Source organism: Agelaius phoeniceus, chromosome 18 (assembly GCF_051311805.1).
Source record: "Agelaius phoeniceus isolate bAgePho1 chromosome 18, bAgePho1.hap1, whole genome shotgun sequence".
NCBI classification, from domain to species: Eukaryota; Metazoa; Chordata; class Aves; order Passeriformes; family Icteridae; genus Agelaius; species Agelaius phoeniceus.
This window is the reverse complement of record NC_135282.1, coordinates 4,210,815-4,230,457: the sequence shown is the minus strand read 5'-3', so window position 1 is coordinate 4,230,457 and position 19,643 is coordinate 4,210,815. Positions and strand designations below refer to the sequence as shown.

The window sequence follows — 19,643 nt, the reverse complement described above, 5'->3', positions numbered from 1 at the left end:
AGAAAGAGAATGGCTTTGAAAAACAAATCCCTATTTTACTTCTGTTGTTGTACTGCATTGTTTGTTTACTACAAAGCTGTTAGTCCAAAAAAAGAAAGAAGTTAATTGCTGAACAATGTTAATTTAAAGGCTATGTGTGATTTTTCATGCCACCAAATGAATCAGACAGAAATTGGATCAATAGAAAAACCTAATGCACATTTCTCTGCTAATATTCACTGTAAAAAATAACATCAGTTGTGACAGGTGAATTTGAACCCTTCCCTAACTGAGATAAGCATAAATACAAATACAACCAGAAATTGTCCTTATCTCGTGTTCTTGCATTTTAAATCACAGAAAGAAACAGAGCTGAAGGATAACCAGGAGAAAATACACCCCAATATTCCTTTCCATGCCATTCCCATGATGGACAGCATCATTTCTCCAGCCTGACAGGAACTGGTGAGAAAAACAACAAAGGGAAAAACTCAATTTTTTTAAAGTCCAACCATCAGCCTGCAGTTCTGCAGCTCCAGCTTGGAGCTGGCCTGATGGAACATGGAACAGCTGGAGCCCCCTGGGCTGTGGAAGGGACTGAAAGAAGCTGAGTTTTTAAGGTCCCTCCCAACCCAAACTGTTGTTCTGTGACTCCATTAACTCCTCAGTTTTGTCCTGTGCAATCCCAGCACCTCCGAGGGCAGGGACCCAAAACCTCCCCAGTGCCCGTTGCAGTGCTGGACTTCCCCCATTGTGAAAAAGCTCCTTGCACCAATTAACTGGAATTTTCCTTGTTGGAACTTGCTCCTGCAGGTTTTGGACAGCTAAGCCCTTGATCCCTCCCCGTGGCAGGTGAGCAAACGGGGCAGGAGCCGCCCTTGGCTCCTCACCTGCTGCAACCCTGCCCGTCCAAGGCTTGCAAATCACCTGAGAGGGGAAACCAGCTCGGGCAGGGAATGTGTCCCTGCAGGAAAGCAGCCAGGGGAGAAGCTCAGCACAATGTCTTGAACAGGCTCCAAGGAGACCTGGAGGGAACCTTGTGTTTTATCCTCACCCCTCCTGCAAATATTCAGGCACGGGAACTCATTCTTTAAAGTGTTCTTTGAGTTGCCAGGTAAGGATCTGAGATGACCTTTTAATAAGTTACAGCCCAACGTTAATTAATGCAGCCTGTAATTAGGGGAACCCTTGCAACTGTGCAAACTCCATGCCTGAGGCTCTGTGACTCCTCTTATTTCAGCTCTCCAGAAGTGCCTGATAAAGGCACTGATTCATAGAGGTATTGATTCATCTCCCCTTCTATTGACAGCAATTAACAGAGAGAGATTTGATGCTCATCAAAGTGAACAGATTCTCATTAAGAGCAGAAAAAAGGATCTGTCTTCACATTTCATCCCCTCCATACTCTGTGGTAAACTGGCAAGCACAAGGAAATACATTTATCATGGATCTTGTGGGTTTTCCTTGTGCAAGGATATTGGGAGTATTTCCACATTTCAGCTTTGCTGTGCAAAGGGGCCAGTGTCATCACAGACTTTAAACTCTTTCCTGACAGAGAAGGTTGGTCCCTGTTTTGATGATGAGTCTATAGGAAATACAATCTGGTCTCAAGAAAAGACCTGGACAGTCCAAGTCAGCATTTCCTGGGCCTGGATCTGTGCTGGTGTGGGATTTGACCTTGGCTCTGATGTTTGATCCATGTCCTCCTGGTCCTTGGAAGTAACACTGTCCCAAATTCATGCCATTATCATCAGACTTCACTCTCTGATGGCTGAACCACGCTTTAAAAGCCTCTGGTGAAAGAGGAGGCAGAATTATGATGCTCAGAATGAATGATTCTCTTTCCAGATTGCTCCAAACCCTGTCCAGCCTGGCTTTGGACACTTCCAGGGATCCAGGGGCAGCCACAGCTTCTCTGGGCATCCTGTGCCAGGGCCTCAGCATTCTCCCATCCTCATCCCTTCCATCCTCATCCCTTCCATCCTCATCCCTTCCGTCCTCATCCCGCACCTCCCGCAGCGCTGAGGCTCAGGCCGGGCGCTGCCTGCCCGGGGCTGTCCCGGCTCCGTTCCCGCGGCCATCCCGGTACCGGGGACAGCCGGGGACACCGGGGACACCGGGGACACGCGGCTCCGGCCTCTGCCTCCGCTCCGCTTCCCGCAGCGCCGAGCGGGGCACCGGGTACCGAGCATCCGCTGAGCATCGGGCACCGAGCACCGGTACCGGGCACCGCGTACCGGGCACTGAGCACCGGTACCGGGCACCGCGCGTTGAGCACCGACTCCCCCGAGCCGCCCCCCCGCCCCAGCTCCGCTCTCCTCCCGCCGGTGCCCGTTTGAGCGGGCGGATCCCTCCCCCTCCTCCCCGCGGAAAGTTGCACAAAGTTCGGTCAATCCGGGCTTCTCCCCCTTTCCCATTCGCCGCTCTCCGCTGGGACGCGCTGCCCGCCCGCGCTGCCCGGTGCGGCGGGGCGGGGGCACCGGGGGCGGGGGCGGCTCTGCCCGGCCCTGCCCCGGCGCTGACCCCGGGCCGGGCCGCGCATGCTCGGGGCTGGACAGCTCCGGAGAGGGAAATTTAAACCGGGGCCGGAGCGCGGCCCCGCCGCCGGCCCCGCGCACCGAGCGCCCGCCGAGCTCCGGGCGGCCCCGGGGCCCCGCCCGACAGGTTGGTGCACGGAGCGGCGGCAGCGCCGGGCGGGGATGGGGGGACGGGGATGGGGACCCCCGGGCTCCCTCCATGCCGGGGCAGCAGGGATGGGGACCCCCGGGTTCCCTGCATCCATCCATGCCCGGGGCAGCGGGGTGGGAATGCCGGGGTTCGCTCCAAACTGAGGCACCAGGGCTCGTCCATCCCCGGGTTTGGGGTGTCCCCCTGATCCCCCCTTCCCGAGGCTGCGGGTCTGGGGTTTTTCTGGGCTCGCTCCATCCCCGTGGGTGCGGGGCTGGGGTTCTCCCCGGCTCCCTCCATCCCTGGGGCAGCGGTTTGGGGATTCTCCCGGATTTGGGATTCCCCTTCCATCCGCGGCGCTGGGAGCCACCAGGCTCCCTCCATCCCTGGGGCAGCGGCGCTGGGATTCCCCCGGGCTCCCCTTCCCTGTCTGGGCTTCCAGGGCTGGGGTCTCCCCTCATCCCCGCGCCCCGGCCGCTGCAGCTCCCGCAGCTTTTTCACCCAAAATGCGACGGATGCTGTTCGGGGGGTAAGAGCGGCTGGCTCGGGGCTCCCGGTCCCCTCAGCCCTGTGGGTCGCTGTCCCTCCCTCAGGGGTCCCTCTCTGGGCTGGGATCATCCCCGGGATGTGTTTTCCTGCCTTTCCCGGTGCCAGCAGCGCACCTGGCGGTGCCGGGGCCCGGGCCGGGCCCGGTGCCGGGGCTCGGGCGGGGTCGGTGGCTCCCGCCGCTGCTGAAGTGCTGGATAGCTACTGCTGCTGACCGCTGCCTTCTGCTGCTTCCCCAGGAGATGATAGAGAGCGATATCCCGTCCATAATGTCAGGAATCATTAGGAATTCAGGGCAAAACCACCACCCCTCGCAGGAGTACAGGTGAGGTTTGATCCGTCTCAAAAACGTGCACTGCACTGGCACAGCTGCCAACTCCTGCTGCTTCCTCCTTGCTTCCTAAAAAATCCTTTTAGTACGTAGAAATCCACTTTTCTTCTTCTTCTTTATTTTTTTTTAAGCTATCTGAATTATTTCTCCTCTCTCAATAAGATTTGTAAAGCTGATGACCAGTTACAATGCATTCCTTATTTAGAAACATTCCTGTTTAAAGTATTCACATTGGTGGGATTTGGATGAAGGCTGGACTTGATAATCTTGGAGGTCTTTTACATCCATAACCATTCTGTCATTCTGTGATTCTCTGATTTTGATACTAACCTATATTTGATAAATACACCTCCAAAACCTTGGGCTGACCTCTCTCTAAATTCTCTGTCCTGTGTGAGCCTTGCCACAGAAGGAGATTCTTGTTAAAATATAATAATTTAAAAGTTCCCTTGCAGATCACTTTTTTGCATTGTTGTGGAGCAGTCATGGAGAGACTAAACAAGAGACACTGGAGGAGTTTTTAATTAAAACAAGCACTTGTGTAGCCCTCCAAAGCACTGACAACCTGTCAAAGGGCTTTTAATATGGGTGGGAACAAACCTGGCTTTGCCAAGAGCCTTTCATGATTTAATTTACCTGCACCACCGTGCTTCCATTTATCATTTCCAAGCATTGTTGGAGGTTACAGGAGGGTTCTGCATGAGTTACAGAGCCCTGGGTTATGTTAGGTTACATTTTGTCACATGATGCAAAGCTCCAACAAATACAGAGCACACACAACACGTCCCAGTTCTCACAACAAAACAGAAAGCAAACCAGAAGAAAATTAATTCCTTTTTTTTAAAAAAAATATATAAAATGAGCATTGAGAGACTCCTTCCTCCCAGCCTGAGGGGTTTGCAACCTCTCCTGGGGCTGCTGCAGGTATTCTTCTCCTGGCCTCTCTCTATTCAAAATGCACAGGCTGCAGCTCAGCCTCTTGCAGCTCAACAAGGGATTTGTTTTAGTCCCTGCAGCCTCTGGGGAAAAGGTTTGTGCCTCTGCTTTTGCTCTGCACCGAGGCACTGTTTGCTCGGGGCATTTTTCTTGGCTACGTAAATATTGGTGAAGAAATTATTGGGGATTTAAGGAAGGGTGTGGGTGAGAGGGACTTGTGGGGACGTGGATTTAAGGCTGGATCTTCAGTGCCCTGCAGAATTCACCACCTTAACAAAGCCCCTTTTTAAAGGAGGGAACTGTTCTTGAACTCAGAGCTGCAGGAAAAAAAAAAGGCTTTTTGGGGGAGAAAGATAGGATTTCTCTTACTGCAGTAAAAAAAAATCATAACTTTCTTCTTTTCCTCTTTTTAAAAACCAGCTTTGGGTCCTCTGTGAAACGTTTTGAACTCAGTTCCCTAAAGTTTTTCACCCACTTGTGATTTTTTTTTTACCACGGCTTTAAAATGAATTATTCAACCTGGTTTAATAGTGGCAAATTCTGATAAAAATGCATAAAATCTGAACTGCACCATAAATGCAGAGCAGTATTTGTCCTACTTCATGAGAAAACACTTTGGATTATGTAAAAGAAAATCTTTTAGACTGAATGATTTTAAGAAAAGAATAGACCTGTCAAATTCTATCAGCTCTGTTTACTCTCCTGCTGTCACCACAGTCCAAGACTGGAACCCACAGTCCTGAGTTCTCCATGGGGGAGCATCAAGGCTCCACAAAATGGGGAATGGCCTCCAATTAGCGAGAGGGAGGCTGGGGCTGTGCTGAGAATACTCTTGTGTCTCATTTGGAATCTTTCAATGGGACAGTTGGACTTGGAGGAGCCCCGGCTCCGCTGGGAAGGGAGGGGATCAAACCCCCAGCCACCCATCAGTTTGCAGGCAGATTATGCTTGCAGCTGGAAAACTTGGGATTTTGGAGCTTTTAACATTTTTAATAATTTTTTTTTTTTTTTTTTTTTTTTTTTTTTTTTTTTTTTTTTTTTTTTGTAAAAGGAATGTGGCAAAAATCTGATTTTAGCAGATCTTTGAACTGTGCAGCTCCAAAGCAGCTGCAGTAAATTTGCTGTGGCTCGGGGTGGTGATGAGGTTTTGGCTGCTTTTGGCTGCTGTGTGAAATCCCAGGACTTTTTGCACCCCAGTAAAATGATTTTAGGCAAACATCTCTCCCAGCAGAGCAGCTCTGGGATATAAAACAGCACGGGGATGATTAAGGGCCATCAGAGCTCCTCCACTGCCTGTTTTTATGGTGCTGTCACTGCCTGGCTGCAATGCAAAGTAATTCGTTATTTTAGCAGGAAACTTTATTTTAGCAGCTGCCTCTCTTAGTTTCCTACAGAAAATGCCACCATATTCAATATATTTACCCTTGCAGAGCTGACAAATATTTCTAATAATTCCATATCACATTTAAGGGAATGAAAATAGAGAGTTGTAACACACCAAGATTTTTTAACCCTTAGCGCTTCATCCTTGTTAATCATAATTAATAATTAACATGTTTTAGTGCCACTACTTTGATTTTTAAATCACAGCACAGGCAGACCACGAGTTTTCTATGCAGTGGGGGGTCATGGTAGCTCCAGCACAAAGCTGTGCCAATTACAGGAGCCAGCTCCAGGCTTTTCCATGGAGTTTATGGGCTGTTTCCTGGGAATGCAGGTTCGTCAGCTCCTGGGTGCTGTGGCCTTCAAGCAATATTTTGAATTGAAATATGGAATCTGTCATTTTGATTTTAAGATCTGATTCAACAATATTTGGTGTGAGGACCACATTTCTATGTTTTTGTTTTATTATGTATTTCCAGTTGACAGAAGCCTTGTGGAGAATTCTGAAGGCCTTGCAATGCATTTTCTATATGTTAAATGGGAATTAAGCTTTAAATTTTTGATCAAAAGGTGTCAATCATTAATAATTCAATATATTAGTAGATTATATTGTCCTTTACCCCATTTTAATTATCTCTTTGATTCTTAAAAAATTGTCTACATTCTACAAAAATCCATTACATTACCTCATTAGTCTGATCAATTTTTTCCTTCATTACTTTATGTTGCCATAGTTTAGTGTAAAATCAGATTAAGAAGCGCAGTACTACTGTACTCCATAAATTCCACATGTGACAGCATTCCAGTGTGGAAAAAGATGGCAAATCTGTAATTTGAGCACATTTGTTGTCCTCTCATGTTTGGGGTTTCTGGAGAGGAAGTGACACCTCTGTCCCCTGGGATGGACGGACGGATGGATGGACGGATGGATGGATGGATGGATGGATGGATGGATGGGAGTGTGCACACAAAAGGTTCCAAATGCATTACTAACAACACCCTAATTGTTCCTGGAGAAAACGCCAGTGTCCATTCCTGTGACACTCCCGTGCTGTCTGATGGGCAGTGAGATAATGACTCCAGAGTGCCCCAGGAATTCCAGCACGGGAGTGGCTTCATTCTTTCCAAAAAAAAAAAAAAGAAAAAAAAAAGTGAGAAACCTCCAAGGAATCAGTCAAACTGGATTGATTTAAGTGGATTAGCACAACTGTTTCCTCAGCACTCCTGAAATGTGCTGATCTGGAGGAATAAAATTTGTGGCCTTTTGCTTCTGCTGGAGCTAGAGGGGCTGGTTTGGGGCAGCACCTCGGGGTCCTGTGAGAGCAGAAGGGGCTCATCCCGTACCTCAGAAAGGCCAAAACAGGGAAAGAGGAAGGGAATTGGGATTTTTCCAGCATTCCTGGGGGATCCCAGAGGCTCATGTGCAGGAAGAGGAGCTGCTGCAGGCCCAGAGGCTGAGGGGGTTCTCAGAGTCCTGCCCAGGGACAGGTTGTAGAGCTGATATCCCCTCCACACTGCTCTGACACCTACACAAGGCTCCAGTGCTAATGAACAGCAATTCCCAAGGAAAAAGCAGCTTCCCAGTCTGACCATGGTCCTGGTTTTAATCTAAAACATCCCTTCAGTGCCTGGTGCTTCAGCACGTTTTGCTTGTTCTGACATCGATCAAAGGGCTGATTTTTGAGTGGTTCGGTTCGAGATTTTTTCCCAAACAGGTTCCAGAGTCAGATCCCAGCTGTATTTGGCAAATCCCAGCCTAGGGATGGTTAGGGCAGAGCAGGGAATGAGTGGCTGGGGGTGCAGCGCTGCTGTCACTCATTTCCTCTTGTGTTTAAGCACTACACATTTCACTGTAATTCAGTTTCCACTGATCCCACAGCAAAGTGGTGTAATGGGGGTTGTGAAATGGGGAGCTGGGATGGATAAAAGGCTCCAGGAGTGCAGCTGTAGCCTGTTCTTAGTGCCAAGTACCTTTGCAGGAGATTTTCAGAGGGTCCAGCATGGAGCGAGGAAAGGAGACCATCACCACCTGCCAGGTTCATGATGATATTTGCTTTTTCCTCACTAGTTTTTGTTCTGATAAGACAATGTTTCTTGAGTTATAGATAAGGAGGGACCCTCTTAAAGCTTAATTTCTGTTCTGATTTCCAGCAAGGCCAGAAATAGCTCAGAGATCTTGAAGACAGAGAGAGGGGTGGGACTGGGTGTGTGTTGTGCCTTCAGGGAGGAATCACAGACCAAAAACTCTGGGAGCTGCTGGTAAAGCAGGAGAGGAGCTGGGGCAGAATCAAGTTGGAAGAGGCAGCTGGTTGTGAGTGTGGAAAGCAGAAAATAGTGGGAGGAAAAGCAGCTGGGAGGCAGGAAAATGGAGGGGAAGGGCTTAAAGGGAAGGGGCAGAGCAGCTGGAATGAGGAGCTGAAGGAGATGGGGAAGTTGAATCCTTCAGTAAAACAGAGGACACTTCACCATGGACACAGCTGGAGAGTCACAATACAAATCTTTTCCTTGTCTTGCACATAAGAACTCTCTGTGCTTGCCCTGAGGGTTTTGTGTAATCCCAGACAAAGGAAAACACCACTTCTAGAAGAGGTTTCCTTTGGACTCTTCCTGTCCAGTTGTCTCTGACTGGATAAACCATTGCAAACAGTTAATTAACAACTCATCACCCAGTTGCTCCTGCCTGTTGAGCAGTTTTGGCACCTCAGCCTGGGCTAAAATTTCAGGTGGCAGTGCTGAAAATGGGAAAAAACCCTGTCCACTGAGTGAGACTCAAAACCCTGGAATATCCCAAATGCAGCTGAGGGGTTTTGGCCTGGCTGTGTTTCAGGTGGAGGTGATGAGTTGTTGAGATGATCCTTACGGTCTCCAGGCCTGAGTTCACCATCCTATGCAATGTGGAGGTGGATAATTCATGGATAATTCCCCTGGCAGTGGTTCCCAAGGGGAGGAACCGCCCTGAGCTCAGCCTGAGGGAAGGTGGCAAAGCCCCACTGGTGAGTTCAGGCTCAGATCCAGCTCTGGTGTTAAACTCCTGCAAGGCCGGGCCAGGAATGACTCCAATTCCACCTTGTGCCAGCAGGATGCCCTTGATGGTGGGGAGAAAAAGGTGAAAATACCTTTAGGTAGCTGTGAGTGAGGGTTTTGTGCTGCTGGCAGGCTCTGGTGAGCTTTGCCACGATCAGATCTGGAAAGGGGTCTCATTCCAAGGCGTTCCTGATCCAATTACGCTGATGGGATAAATACTTTGGGCAGATAACTCCAGAGCAGATTGTAAAGACTAACAGTGCCAAGGAGCATTTCTGTGTCACACCCAGTGTTCCAGGCACTTTTCCCAGGATCAGCATCCTGGGATACACGTGAGAACTGGGCTTTAAACCCTCAGCACCCTCTGGACTCTCATCCTTGCAGGTGCCTCTCTAGGAGAGAAAGAGAAGCACGGGATATTTTACTGCAGAGAGTTGAAAGCAGAGGGGTAAAAGTGGAGTTGCATCATTTTACACACACTGAAAAAAACACCACCACGTTTGCAACACCTCTGGTGGGGCTGCAGCCTCTCCCTCCTGGGCTTCAGTGACTCCCTGGCTGCTCCAGGAGTCCTGGGAATGAGCAGGGGAGGCTCAGCAGTGCATTAATTACAGCCTATCACTATTTATCTCATTTACATGCACTGAAAGGCTGCTTTTACCACAGTGCCCCATTGTGCCAGGGGCTGTGAACACCCAGCCAAAGGCAGGAGCTCTGACTCCTGGAGTTTGTCCTCCTGGAATTTATCCTCCTGGAGTCTATCCTCGTGGAGTTTGTCCTTCTGGATTTTATACTCCTGGGGTTTATCCTCCAAAGTGAGATGAGGTGGGGAACTGAATCCAATCCCACCTGGTATTCCAATTTATGGATCTGCAGCTGTCTTGGCACAGGCAATTCTCAGGTCAGAAAGATTGGACCCCAGGAGATGACAGTGTTGGTTATTCCTGTGCTTGGCTCTCTCTTTTTTTTGCAGTTAAATTAGAATTTCTTCACTGGAAGCAGGGCACACATTGAGCCTGTGGCCTGGAACATGTGCTGGGTTTATGCTACAGAATATCCCCAGACTTTTAAAACTCCTCAGCCAGGCAGCAATGGAAATTCTTTAAAATTTCACATTCTTTAAGACATGAGAGATCTCAACATTGGTTTTGAAGGCAGCCTGAAGAATAATCCTTAAGCTTGAAATCAAATTATCAAATAATGGAGTTACAAAATCATCAAATCATGGAATCACAGAATCCCAGAATGGTTTGGGTTGGAATGGGCCTTAAATATCTTGTTTCAACCCTCTGCCACGGGCAGGGATGTAATTCCGATTGAATTTGCTTTTTCCTTCATTTTTAACAGGATGTTAATCTGATAACTAGCAAATCCATTTTTTTAAAAAAAAAACCGTAGTGAACAGGCTGTGGTGGTTTTAAAAGAACTGGGGAAGGGAAGGGAAGGGAAGGGAAGGGAAGGGAAGGGAAGGGAAGGGAAGGGAAGGGAAGGGAAGGGAAGGGAAGGGAAGGGAAGGGAAGGGAAGGGAAGGGAAAGGAAAGGAAGGGAAAGGAAGGGAAGGGAGACCATTGACTTAGAGAAAGAGCTGTCTTGCACGCTTCTCTAGTTACTAAATCTATTACATCTTCATATCCACTTAAAACAGAGCCTCATACGGTAACTACAATTTCCCAGCCGACACCAGAGCCTTTCCTCGCCGCTATCCGTGTGCCTGGCGCGGATGCTGAGCGGGACACGCTGTCCCACCTCCCCAGGGCTGGGAGCATCCCGGGTGAGGGCCGGGCAGGAGCCGCGGCTGGCCGGGAATGCGGCCCGGCAGGGCTGATCCAGCCCGGGGGAAGGGCTGATCCCGCAGATTCTCCGCGATGCGCAGCGCTGACCCCGTTAGTGCCGGCGGGGCGCGGGGTGCCAGATGGCGAGGGGACGTGTGTTGTGTGTCGCCTGTCACTCGGGGCAGATTAATGGGAGGTTTGTAAAGAGGGAGCGGGTGGGGGGGGGTGGGACAATTAAGCGGGGTCCCCAAAGACAAAGGGGACACGTGCCGCGGGCGGCGGGCGTTGGGCGCACAAAGGGCCCGCGGCTCCCCCTGCGCCGAACCAACTGTTGCGAACGACCCCCGAGCCTGCCCCGTTTTCAAATAATTTCATGCCCCTGTTTTCTTCCAATCCAGCCAATCTCCGAGCCGGGAGAGCCGTCACCTGATGGGGTTTGCTTTTTTTTTTTGGGGGTTTTTTTTTTTTTTTTTTTTAATGGATGGAAGTCCCCAAGCCTGGCGAAATAACGGCGTAACCATGGCAATGCTAATTATTGCCCTATAACTACAGTAGGAGAGAGAACGCGGGGTAGGCTGAGAGGGAGATTTGAAGAGGGTTTTTTTTTTTTTCCTTTGGCTCTTGGTCCCGTGTTGATTTCTTTTCCCCCCCTTTTCTCCTATACAAAATCTTTTTGCAAACAAGTGGCGTTTTGCTTTAAAGATCTCCCCGACAGTGGTTCAGGGAGCCTTGAAAGGTGTTTCTGGAATTCCTGAATAGAGGAGCTGAAAGCTCCAGGGCAGGCAGGCACTGGAGTTCTGCCTTGCTCTTTTAAGCTGATTTAGAGTCGTGTAAAACATAAAAGATGCTTCAGCAAGAGACCAGATTTATTTAAGGTTCCTGCAGCATCACTTGGCAGCAAACACGCATCAGCAGCAGACACCACTTTAACACATCTCTGAGAGCTCTTGAAAGCAAAAGGGTTTGAAAGCAAAATCAGCTGCATCCAACTAAATTACGTTCTTCTGAGAGATAAAGATGTTTTTCTGGATCTGAATCCCTTTAGGTTTACCCTGGGTGTCGAGTGACAACTTCCTGACATGTCCTAATTACTGCTTTACTCCTCAAGGTACCAGTGACTCCTGTAATACTGTTCCACATAAATTAATTAATTTAGCCTTTCATTTGCAAGAGTTCTCTTATCAACTTTAACGGGGATTTGGACCACACAGGAATTTTTGAGTACTGTAAACATATTCCAATATTCCTGTTTTGTACCACATGCTCCATCAGAAGCAAAGCAAAACGGGTGATCTGGAGCATGTAAAAGGTGTCAAAAGCAGAGCTTTAAACCAAAAGCAGCCCGTCACAGCTGTGCCTGCTGTTGTTGCTGGTGCCTGGCAGATATGGTGCCAAAACCTCTCAAACCTTTCATTCTGGTCCTTTGCTCTGTCAAAAACTGCCTAAAAATTGGTTTTTTAAGTACCAATAACTTCATGTATCTGAATGGAAGATATCAGCAGTTCAGGCTGTGGAGTTCTTTTTATGCAACTGCTGATCTGTCACTACTGACAGGATCCAGGGGCTGGGAAAAGTTTTTCCAGGCGTTCCAGCAGCAGCACACACGTTCCCCAGGAGCTGGGCACAGAGCTCCTCCCAAGGCTCTGGATTGCAGGGTTAATGCAGAATGATCAGGTTCTAAGTCCTTGTTTCTCCCCCATCAAAGCCAAACAAGTGCAAATTTCTGACAGATGTGAAAATAAGGAATCAGTGTGGGTTTGTTTCCAGGCAGTTTCTCTGCTGGGTTCCTGGGCCTGCTTCCCCTACAAATGCTCCACAAGAGGTTTTCTCAACCAAAATGTTCCAGACTGGACAAAGGAACACAAGACCAGGTAAAGGGTGTCAGTAACCAGCTGTGAAACCACAGGGCACATCTGGATTTGGATACAGAATTCCAGCCTGGTGGTTCTTCCCCTTGACCTGCAGGATCTTTGGCACCCATCCATCTCTTTCCAGGGACAATGCAGCAATTCCTGCTCCCTGTTAACCTTCCCTGCTGCTTTGCAGGCTCCTGGCCTCAGACCCATCCCAGCTGAGTGAGGATGAGCTCCCAGGGGATTTGCAGTCCCTGTCCTGGCTGACATCCGTGGATGTGCCTCGGCTCCAGCAGATGGCCAGTGGGAGAATGGATTTCAGCCTGGGGGCCCCGAGTGCCCTGCTCCAGCAGACAGGTACTGTGGGATGGGACATGGGGATAACTGCTCCTTGAACAGCACAGCCTGCCCCTGACACCCCCCCTCAGGCTCCCTTTTCCTATCCTTTTACATTTTGCTTCCTGTCCAAGGACCTGGAGCCTGTTGGCTTCTCTTGAGGGCTCTGCTGGTGCCTTCCCCCATTCCAAGAGGGAGAGAGCTCCAGCACTGGTAACACTCAGATCCCACGGGAATTTCTGCTCAGTGCAGCTGCTGGTGCCCTGTTGGGCTGAGGTATTTTAAGTCCTGGCTTTCAGAGGTTTTCAACACCTCTGAAACGAGATAATTAATCTTTTTTGCTTTGTTTCAACACTGATAAAGCAAAGGGCACCTCATTTACCTCACGCCTCTTTGCTTCTTGCAGCCTTGCAGCATGTGTTGGTCAAACTCCTTTCTTTCCCTTGTGAACATTCTTTAGGTAAATACACATCACAGAGCACAGAGTGTCACCCTGCCTGCCTGAGAGCACAAATCCAGCTGATGCTGAATGTGTTGTTTCTCTTTTGTAAGACACAGTGTCTGTGTCACCACCGTGGGCTGTTAAACAGCTGCCGCCTCTCATTCCCTGCCTAACGAGTTTTGGGAGCAGCTGATGTCGTCTGGGCAAGCTGTGAAAAGCCAGAGAGGTTGGATTCTCCACTCCAGAGCTTCCCTGTACTCAGCTGCATCCATTAACCCCCTTCCTTCCTTCCTTCCCTGCGCTGTGCTTCCATGGGAGCATCCCTTGCCTTCCTCTCTCCGCGCCAGGTGCTGTGGGGAACGCGATGCACTCGGCGCCCGGAGCGATGATCCACGTCCAGGCCAGCCTCCCCCAGGGGATCCTGGGCCTCAATTCCATTTCCACACATGGAGCCAATGTAAGAGCAGGCCCTGGTGGCTCGTTATTGCCCCAGCTCCTTGGATAAGGTGGTGGAATTCCTTGACTGTTGTGTTTCTCTCGGCAGATGAGCCCCTACGCCGTGGGTGGGCAGCTGTCCCCTGGTTTGCAAACACAGCAGCAGCTCTTCCCTCCTCCTCCTCCTCATCCTCCTCCTCATCCTCCTCCTCCTCACTCCCAGCAGGTGTTTGCCCTGGCCCAGAACCCCCAGCAGGTACTGGTATGTGCTTGTTGTCTGTCTTGAAGTTCCTGCCAAGAACAAACCTAGATGTCTTTTAATAGAAAACCAAAATATCCCTAAACCCACACACCCACTGGACATTTTGCATCTGTCACTTCCCTTCTTTTCCCTGTGCACACAGTGTAACCCAGCAGCAATCTACAACACATCCTATGGGACACAGCCACACTATTCCCAGCCACGCCTGGCTCCCCACTCTGCCCAGGAACTGCACCCAAAGCATTATCCCAAGCCCATCTACTCCTACAGGTGAGTGGGGAGCAGGAGGCACAGGCCTGCAGCCTGTCCTGGGATAGCTGTGACACTGCAGGGGTGTCTGAGTCCTTTGGGAGGGAACAAAAATCCCCTCATCCATGCAGGAGTTGTGTGGAAGCTGCCTCTGAGGGGTAGCAGGAGTGAACAAGCAAAGTAATTCCTGGAGAGCAGTGAGAGAGTAACAGCACAGAGGAGTAAAATTTGAGGATCATGGGGAAGTGGTCACAGCACCAGGCCTGGCAGAGCCCAAGAAGAAGAGTTTGGACAATCCTTTTGGGAATGTGGTGTGACTCCTGGGGATGGTGCTGTGCAGAGCCGGGAGCTGGACTCGGTGATCTTTGTGGGTCCCTTCTAAATCAGCTCATCCTGTGATTCTGTGACTTCTGAGCCCTTGGGAGCAGAAATCCCAGGATCCCACTGTCTGTGTCTGAAGAGGTGGGTCCAAGGTTGCTAGACCAGAAGGAGGTATGGAGTGACAGGACAAGAGGAGTGAGCTCCCACTGCCAGAGGCAGGGTTAGATGGGATATTGGGAAGGAATTCCGCTGTGGAAGTGCCCAAGGCCAGGCTGGACATGACTTGGAGCAACCTGGGCTAGTGGAAGGTGGCAGGGGGTGGAACTGGATGAGCTTTAAGGTCCCTTCCCACCCAAGCCATTCCATGATTCCAAGCCATTCCTGGGTTTCCTGCCCGCAGCTGTTTGATTGCCATGGCGCTGAAGAACAGCAAGACTGGGAGCCTGCCCGTGAGTGAGATCTACAGCTTCATGAAGGAGCACTTCCCCTACTTCAAGGTACCTGGGCATTCCCCAGCTTGGAAATGCCACATCCCAGCCCCCTTTGCCCCGTGGTGTGGTGTTGTTGGGTCCCCAGGACGAGGTGAGAGATGAGAATTTGACTCCAAGTTCTCAGAAGGCTGATATGATATGATATGATATATGATATATGATATGATATATTAAAAGTAATGATAGACTAAAAAATACTAAAGAAAGAGAAAGGATACATGAGAAGGTTAGACAAGAATGACAATAAAATCCCATGACTGACCAGAGAGTCTGACACAGCCGGACTGAGATTTGTCGTTAAGTAAAAACAATTCACATGGAACCAATCAAAGATGCACCTGCCACATTCCAAAGCAGCAAAACACAGGGAGAGGCGATCAGATAATTATCGTTTACATTTCCTTTCTGAGGCTTCTCAGCTTCTCAGGAGAAAAAACCCCAGCAAAGGGATTTGTTCAGGAAATATCATAGTGACACCTGTGGGCTGCTCCCATTAACCCCTTCCTGCCACTTGCAGACTGCCCCTGATGGGTGGAAGAATTCCGTGCGCCACAACCTGTCCCTGAACAAGTGCTTTGAGAAGGTGGAGAACAAACTGAGCGGGACCTCCCGCAAGGGCTGCCTGTGGGCCCTCAACCCCGCCAAGATCGACAAGATGGAGGAGGAGATGCAGAAGTGGAAGAGGAAGGATTTGGCTGCTATTCACAGGAGCATGGCTAACCCAGGTAGGGCCGACATTCCCCGTCCTGCACATCCGTGGCATTCCCTGCACGGCTCTGCTGCCTCCAGGGTTACTGTTTGGGGGAATATTTTAATATTGAGTCATATTTAATGCACTTTTCAAAGAGAAGCACTTTAATGCTGTTTCTTGCCTGTTCTTCTGCAAAACTCTCCCTTTTCTAAGACATTTTCTTATTTATAAAATAGAATTTAGTATTATTTATACTGTAATATTATAAACATTATGTAGCTATATCTATTATCTATATTATCTAATATATAGATATATATCTAATATATATCTACCAATAAAATATTATATTATATTATATATTATACTTATAAAATCTATATTATCTATGTCTATATCTATAGATATATATTATATATCATATTCTCTATAATATATTTATTATTTAAATCTTATTTATTTATCAATCCCCCCCCTTATTTATGACATTTACTATTTATAAAGAAACACATTTTCGAAGCTTTCAGGAGGTCAGTATTGACAAAATCAACTGGAATTTTTTTGCTACAAAATCAGTAACATGCAGTCAGTAATAAATTACATGTTATTTGTTTAAAAGCAAAAGGGCCACTGCAACAGTCAGGAGTTTTTTGTAGTTATTTGGGAGATAAGCAGAATTTTTTTGTACTTACAGATAAGCAGAATTCTGAGCGTTTCTCTGACCACAGAGTTCTGCAGCTGGGGCTGAGCTGCCATCAGGGGTGGCTGGGCTGCTCTGCAGTTTCATGATCATTTCTTTAGCTCAGTCAGGGATAACCATGGAAGTTATCCCTGACTGAGCTAAAGAAATGATCCTGAAAGCTAAAGAAATGATCCTTGGGGTAGGAATTAGGTGCCGTTTCTTTGCTCCCTGCACAGTCACAGCCTGTGCTGGGTCTCACACTGTGACAATCAGTTCACGCCGTGAACGCAGCTGTTCTTTGGGCAGTCCCCGCTTGAACAAACGTGTTAAAGCATCTCTTTTCCTCCTTGGAATGGGCAGAGGAGCTGGACAAGCTGATCACCGACAGACCCGAGAGCTGCAGGCGGCCCAACAAGCAGGCAGAGCCCGAGGGGCCCCCCCTGGGCCGGATCCCCGTGTCCCAGCTCCAGCCCCAGCCCATCATGACGCTGTCCCTGCAGCCCCTCCCGCTGCACCACCAGCTCCAGACCCAGGCTCGCCTCGCCCCCAACTCTCCAGCACCTGCACAAACCCCTCCTCTGCACACCCTGCCTGACATGAGCCACAGCCCCCTGCCCCACCACCCCATGGGACGCGCCCCGGACTTCCCCAACGTGGCGCTGGACATGAGCACGGAGGTGGACGCTCTGGATCCCAGCATCATGGATTTCGCACTGCAAGGTACAGGGCAAGGCGCTGGGGCAGCAGAGCTGGGGTTTGTGGATGGGTTAACGCTGAATATCCAGCCAGGATCCTCAGTGGGATGTTGTGGAATGGGGTTGGGTGGTGGCATCTGCAGGGTGACTTCCCGGGTGGCCCTTAGTGGATTTTTGTCCCTGTGCCAGGTGGGACAGCTAAGCACATTCCTGGCTCCAGTGGGGGGAAGCAGGGGTGTCCAACCAGCCGGATCTGGGACACCACATCTCTCTGCCCCTGGGAAAGCAGAGCTCTGCTTGTGCTTTGGGGTTCTCCTTCTGTGCAAGTAGAACTTCTCTTGTTTGTGGCAATGCCTGACATGGTCCTGGGTAGAGCACAGGTAGAGAGGTGCTGTCTGGAAAGGTCTGGAAGCAGAGGATTTGGGAGATAGACACACTTGCTTCCCATAAAGATCGGGAATCATGGGAACTGGGGGGGGATCAGACACACTTGCTACCCAGAAAGGTCTGGAATCACAGGATTTGGGGGATCAGGCACTTGCTGCCCAGAAAGGTCTGGAATCACAGGATTTGGGGGATCAGACACTTGCTGGAGAAAGGTCTGAAATCACAGGATTTGGGGGATCAGACTTGCTGCCCCTTGCACCACCGTGGTCCCACCCTCTAGCAGTGAATGAAGCCCTTTAGCCCCAGCCCCAGGGGACCTGGGGATGTGCTGCTGTGAGCTTGATCCCATCTTTTCCAGGGAACATTTGGGAGGAGATGAAAGACGACAGCTTCAGCCTGGACACCCTGGGCGCCTTCAGCAACTCCCCCCTGCATCTCTCCGACTGCGAGCTGGGCACGCCCGGCCTCACGCCCGTGTCCAGCGGCAGCGACCGCTCCTTCTCCGACCTGCAGGTCACTGGCCTTTACACCACCTACACCACCCTGGACAATGTGGCAGCTGCTCAGTACATGAACCCCCAAGGCAACAAACCCATCCCTCTGCTCTGAGCTTGGCACCGTTCCACGGATCCCGAGGGAACGGTTCTTCCCCGTGGTTAAAATTCGACCGGGAAGCTCCAAGGGCTCGTCCAGCTTTGGGATATGTTGGCTGCTTCCAGCGTGTGAGGCCAAAATAAATCAAGCTGGGACTTGTAAAACCACTTTCCCCCATGGCAAGGGCATGGACATTTGTGTTGTGGGACTGGGGAGCTCTCCAGGAGGACCTGGAAGGCAGCAGGAACTTTCACCGGAATGTAGCTGAGCTAAAAATCACCTGGTTAAGGGAATTAAATTTATTCCACACCGTGGTGGAGCTGCTGTGTCACCACTGCCACAGAAGCCACCACAAGCCAAGGGGCTGGCCAGCCCCAAGTGTGTTGATTGTGCCCCCCCTGGTGTGTCATTTTTTCTTAATTTGCCAAATTGGACAAAGACCTCCCCCAGTTCCTGGAGATGTTTGCACCACTAACACTTTCCTGATGTAACTGTTGTTAATTTATTATTAGGAGGTAGGAAAAAGGAGCAAAACCACTAAAAAAAGGAAAACTCACCTCCCTAGCAGACCACTGTTATATCTAGATTTGTAAAAGTCCTCATCCCTGAAGGAAGTGGTACTACTGAACTATTAAACTGATCACTGGCTAGAGGATTTTAGGAATTATGTCAATTTTTAGGATTTTTTTAAAAAAAATAGATTTATAGTCTTGTGTATTGTGCTTCTGTCTATTCTTGTGCTAGGCAGTATTACTATTTGTAAATTTATTTATATTTATTGTTATGAAAAGAAATTATGTGAACTGAGCACTGTTCAATTTGTATAATGCTGCAGTAACCTTTCTTACAGCCACTAAATTATTCATCATCAGAACCACAACCATCTTATCAGTTTTTACACTACATTTCTTTAATAAGCACTTTTGATACTGTGAAACTCATGCTTTTTAAAAAATTCAGAGACCAAATATTGTCACTGTACCTTTCATAATAGTCTTTGCTAATTAACTAAAAAACCTGATTCTAATGTTGCTTTTAAAAAAAACTTCAAACCCTGTTTTGTACTTGTTAACATACATTGAAAATAATGTGATGAAACATCTGAAATATGTTGGAATTTAGCATTTAGTCTACTTATACCTCTGTGAGCAAAAAGTGATATTTATATCTTGGGTTTTGTCTGTTCCTGTGCATTCAGAGAATTTCCCGGTGCCGTATCCAGGTGCTCCCAGGCTTTTCTCTCCCACACCCATCCATGGATGAAAGCTGGAGGGTGCAGGATGCTGGATTGGCCCCACAGGGCACTTCCTTGCTTGAAAAATATGAAGATTGGAAACATCTGTGCTTGTATCCTCCTAGTGCATCCCTCCATGGCAACCTCTTCCAAAGGGCACCGTGATGCTCCACGTCATAATTTATTGCCCAAGGACAAAATGTGATGAATGATCCTTTGCTGTGACTGGTGTCACCTACAATGTCTTTGCTTTTTTAAATAAACATTTCTTAGCACTATGCCTGGGGCATTCTGGATGTGCTGTGTGGTGCCTGCTCTGGTGTCATGCTGGGT

The 19,643-nt window shown here is 49.0% G+C and overlaps 1 protein-coding gene across 1 annotated transcript; it reads left to right on the top strand.

Moving 5' to 3' along the window:
- Positions 1-2,522: 2,522 nt before the first annotated feature.
- Positions 2,523-19,572, top strand: FOXN4 (forkhead box N4). The gene is made up of 10 exons (XM_054646048.2): positions 2,523-2,643; positions 3,432-3,517; positions 12,685-12,848; positions 13,617-13,726; positions 13,814-13,960; positions 14,109-14,236; positions 14,937-15,033; positions 15,545-15,752; positions 16,761-17,120; positions 17,841-19,572. Exons 2-10 carry the CDS (start codon positions 3,435-3,437, stop codon positions 18,089-18,091), a joined length of 1,548 nt encoding a protein of 515 aa, XP_054502023.2. The 5' UTR covers positions 2,523-2,643; positions 3,432-3,434; the 3' UTR covers positions 18,092-19,572.
- Positions 19,573-19,643: the final 71 nt, after the last annotated feature.

What these genes read in the sequence shown, in the direction of transcription:
- FOXN4 (XM_054646048.2), top strand. Translation starts at nt 3,435, where the DNA reads ATGATAGAGAGCGATATCCCGTCCATAATGTCAGGAATCATTAGGAAT. An exon ending in TTTCCACACATGGAGCCAAT is followed by an intron (nt 13,727 to 13,813) that starts GTAAGAGCAGGC and finishes TTCTCTCGGCAG; the next exon opens with ATGAGCCCCTACGCCGTGGG. An exon ending in CATGGATTTCGCACTGCAAG is followed by an intron (nt 17,121 to 17,840) that starts GTACAGGGCAAG and finishes CATCTTTTCCAG; the next exon opens with GGAACATTTGGGAGGAGATG.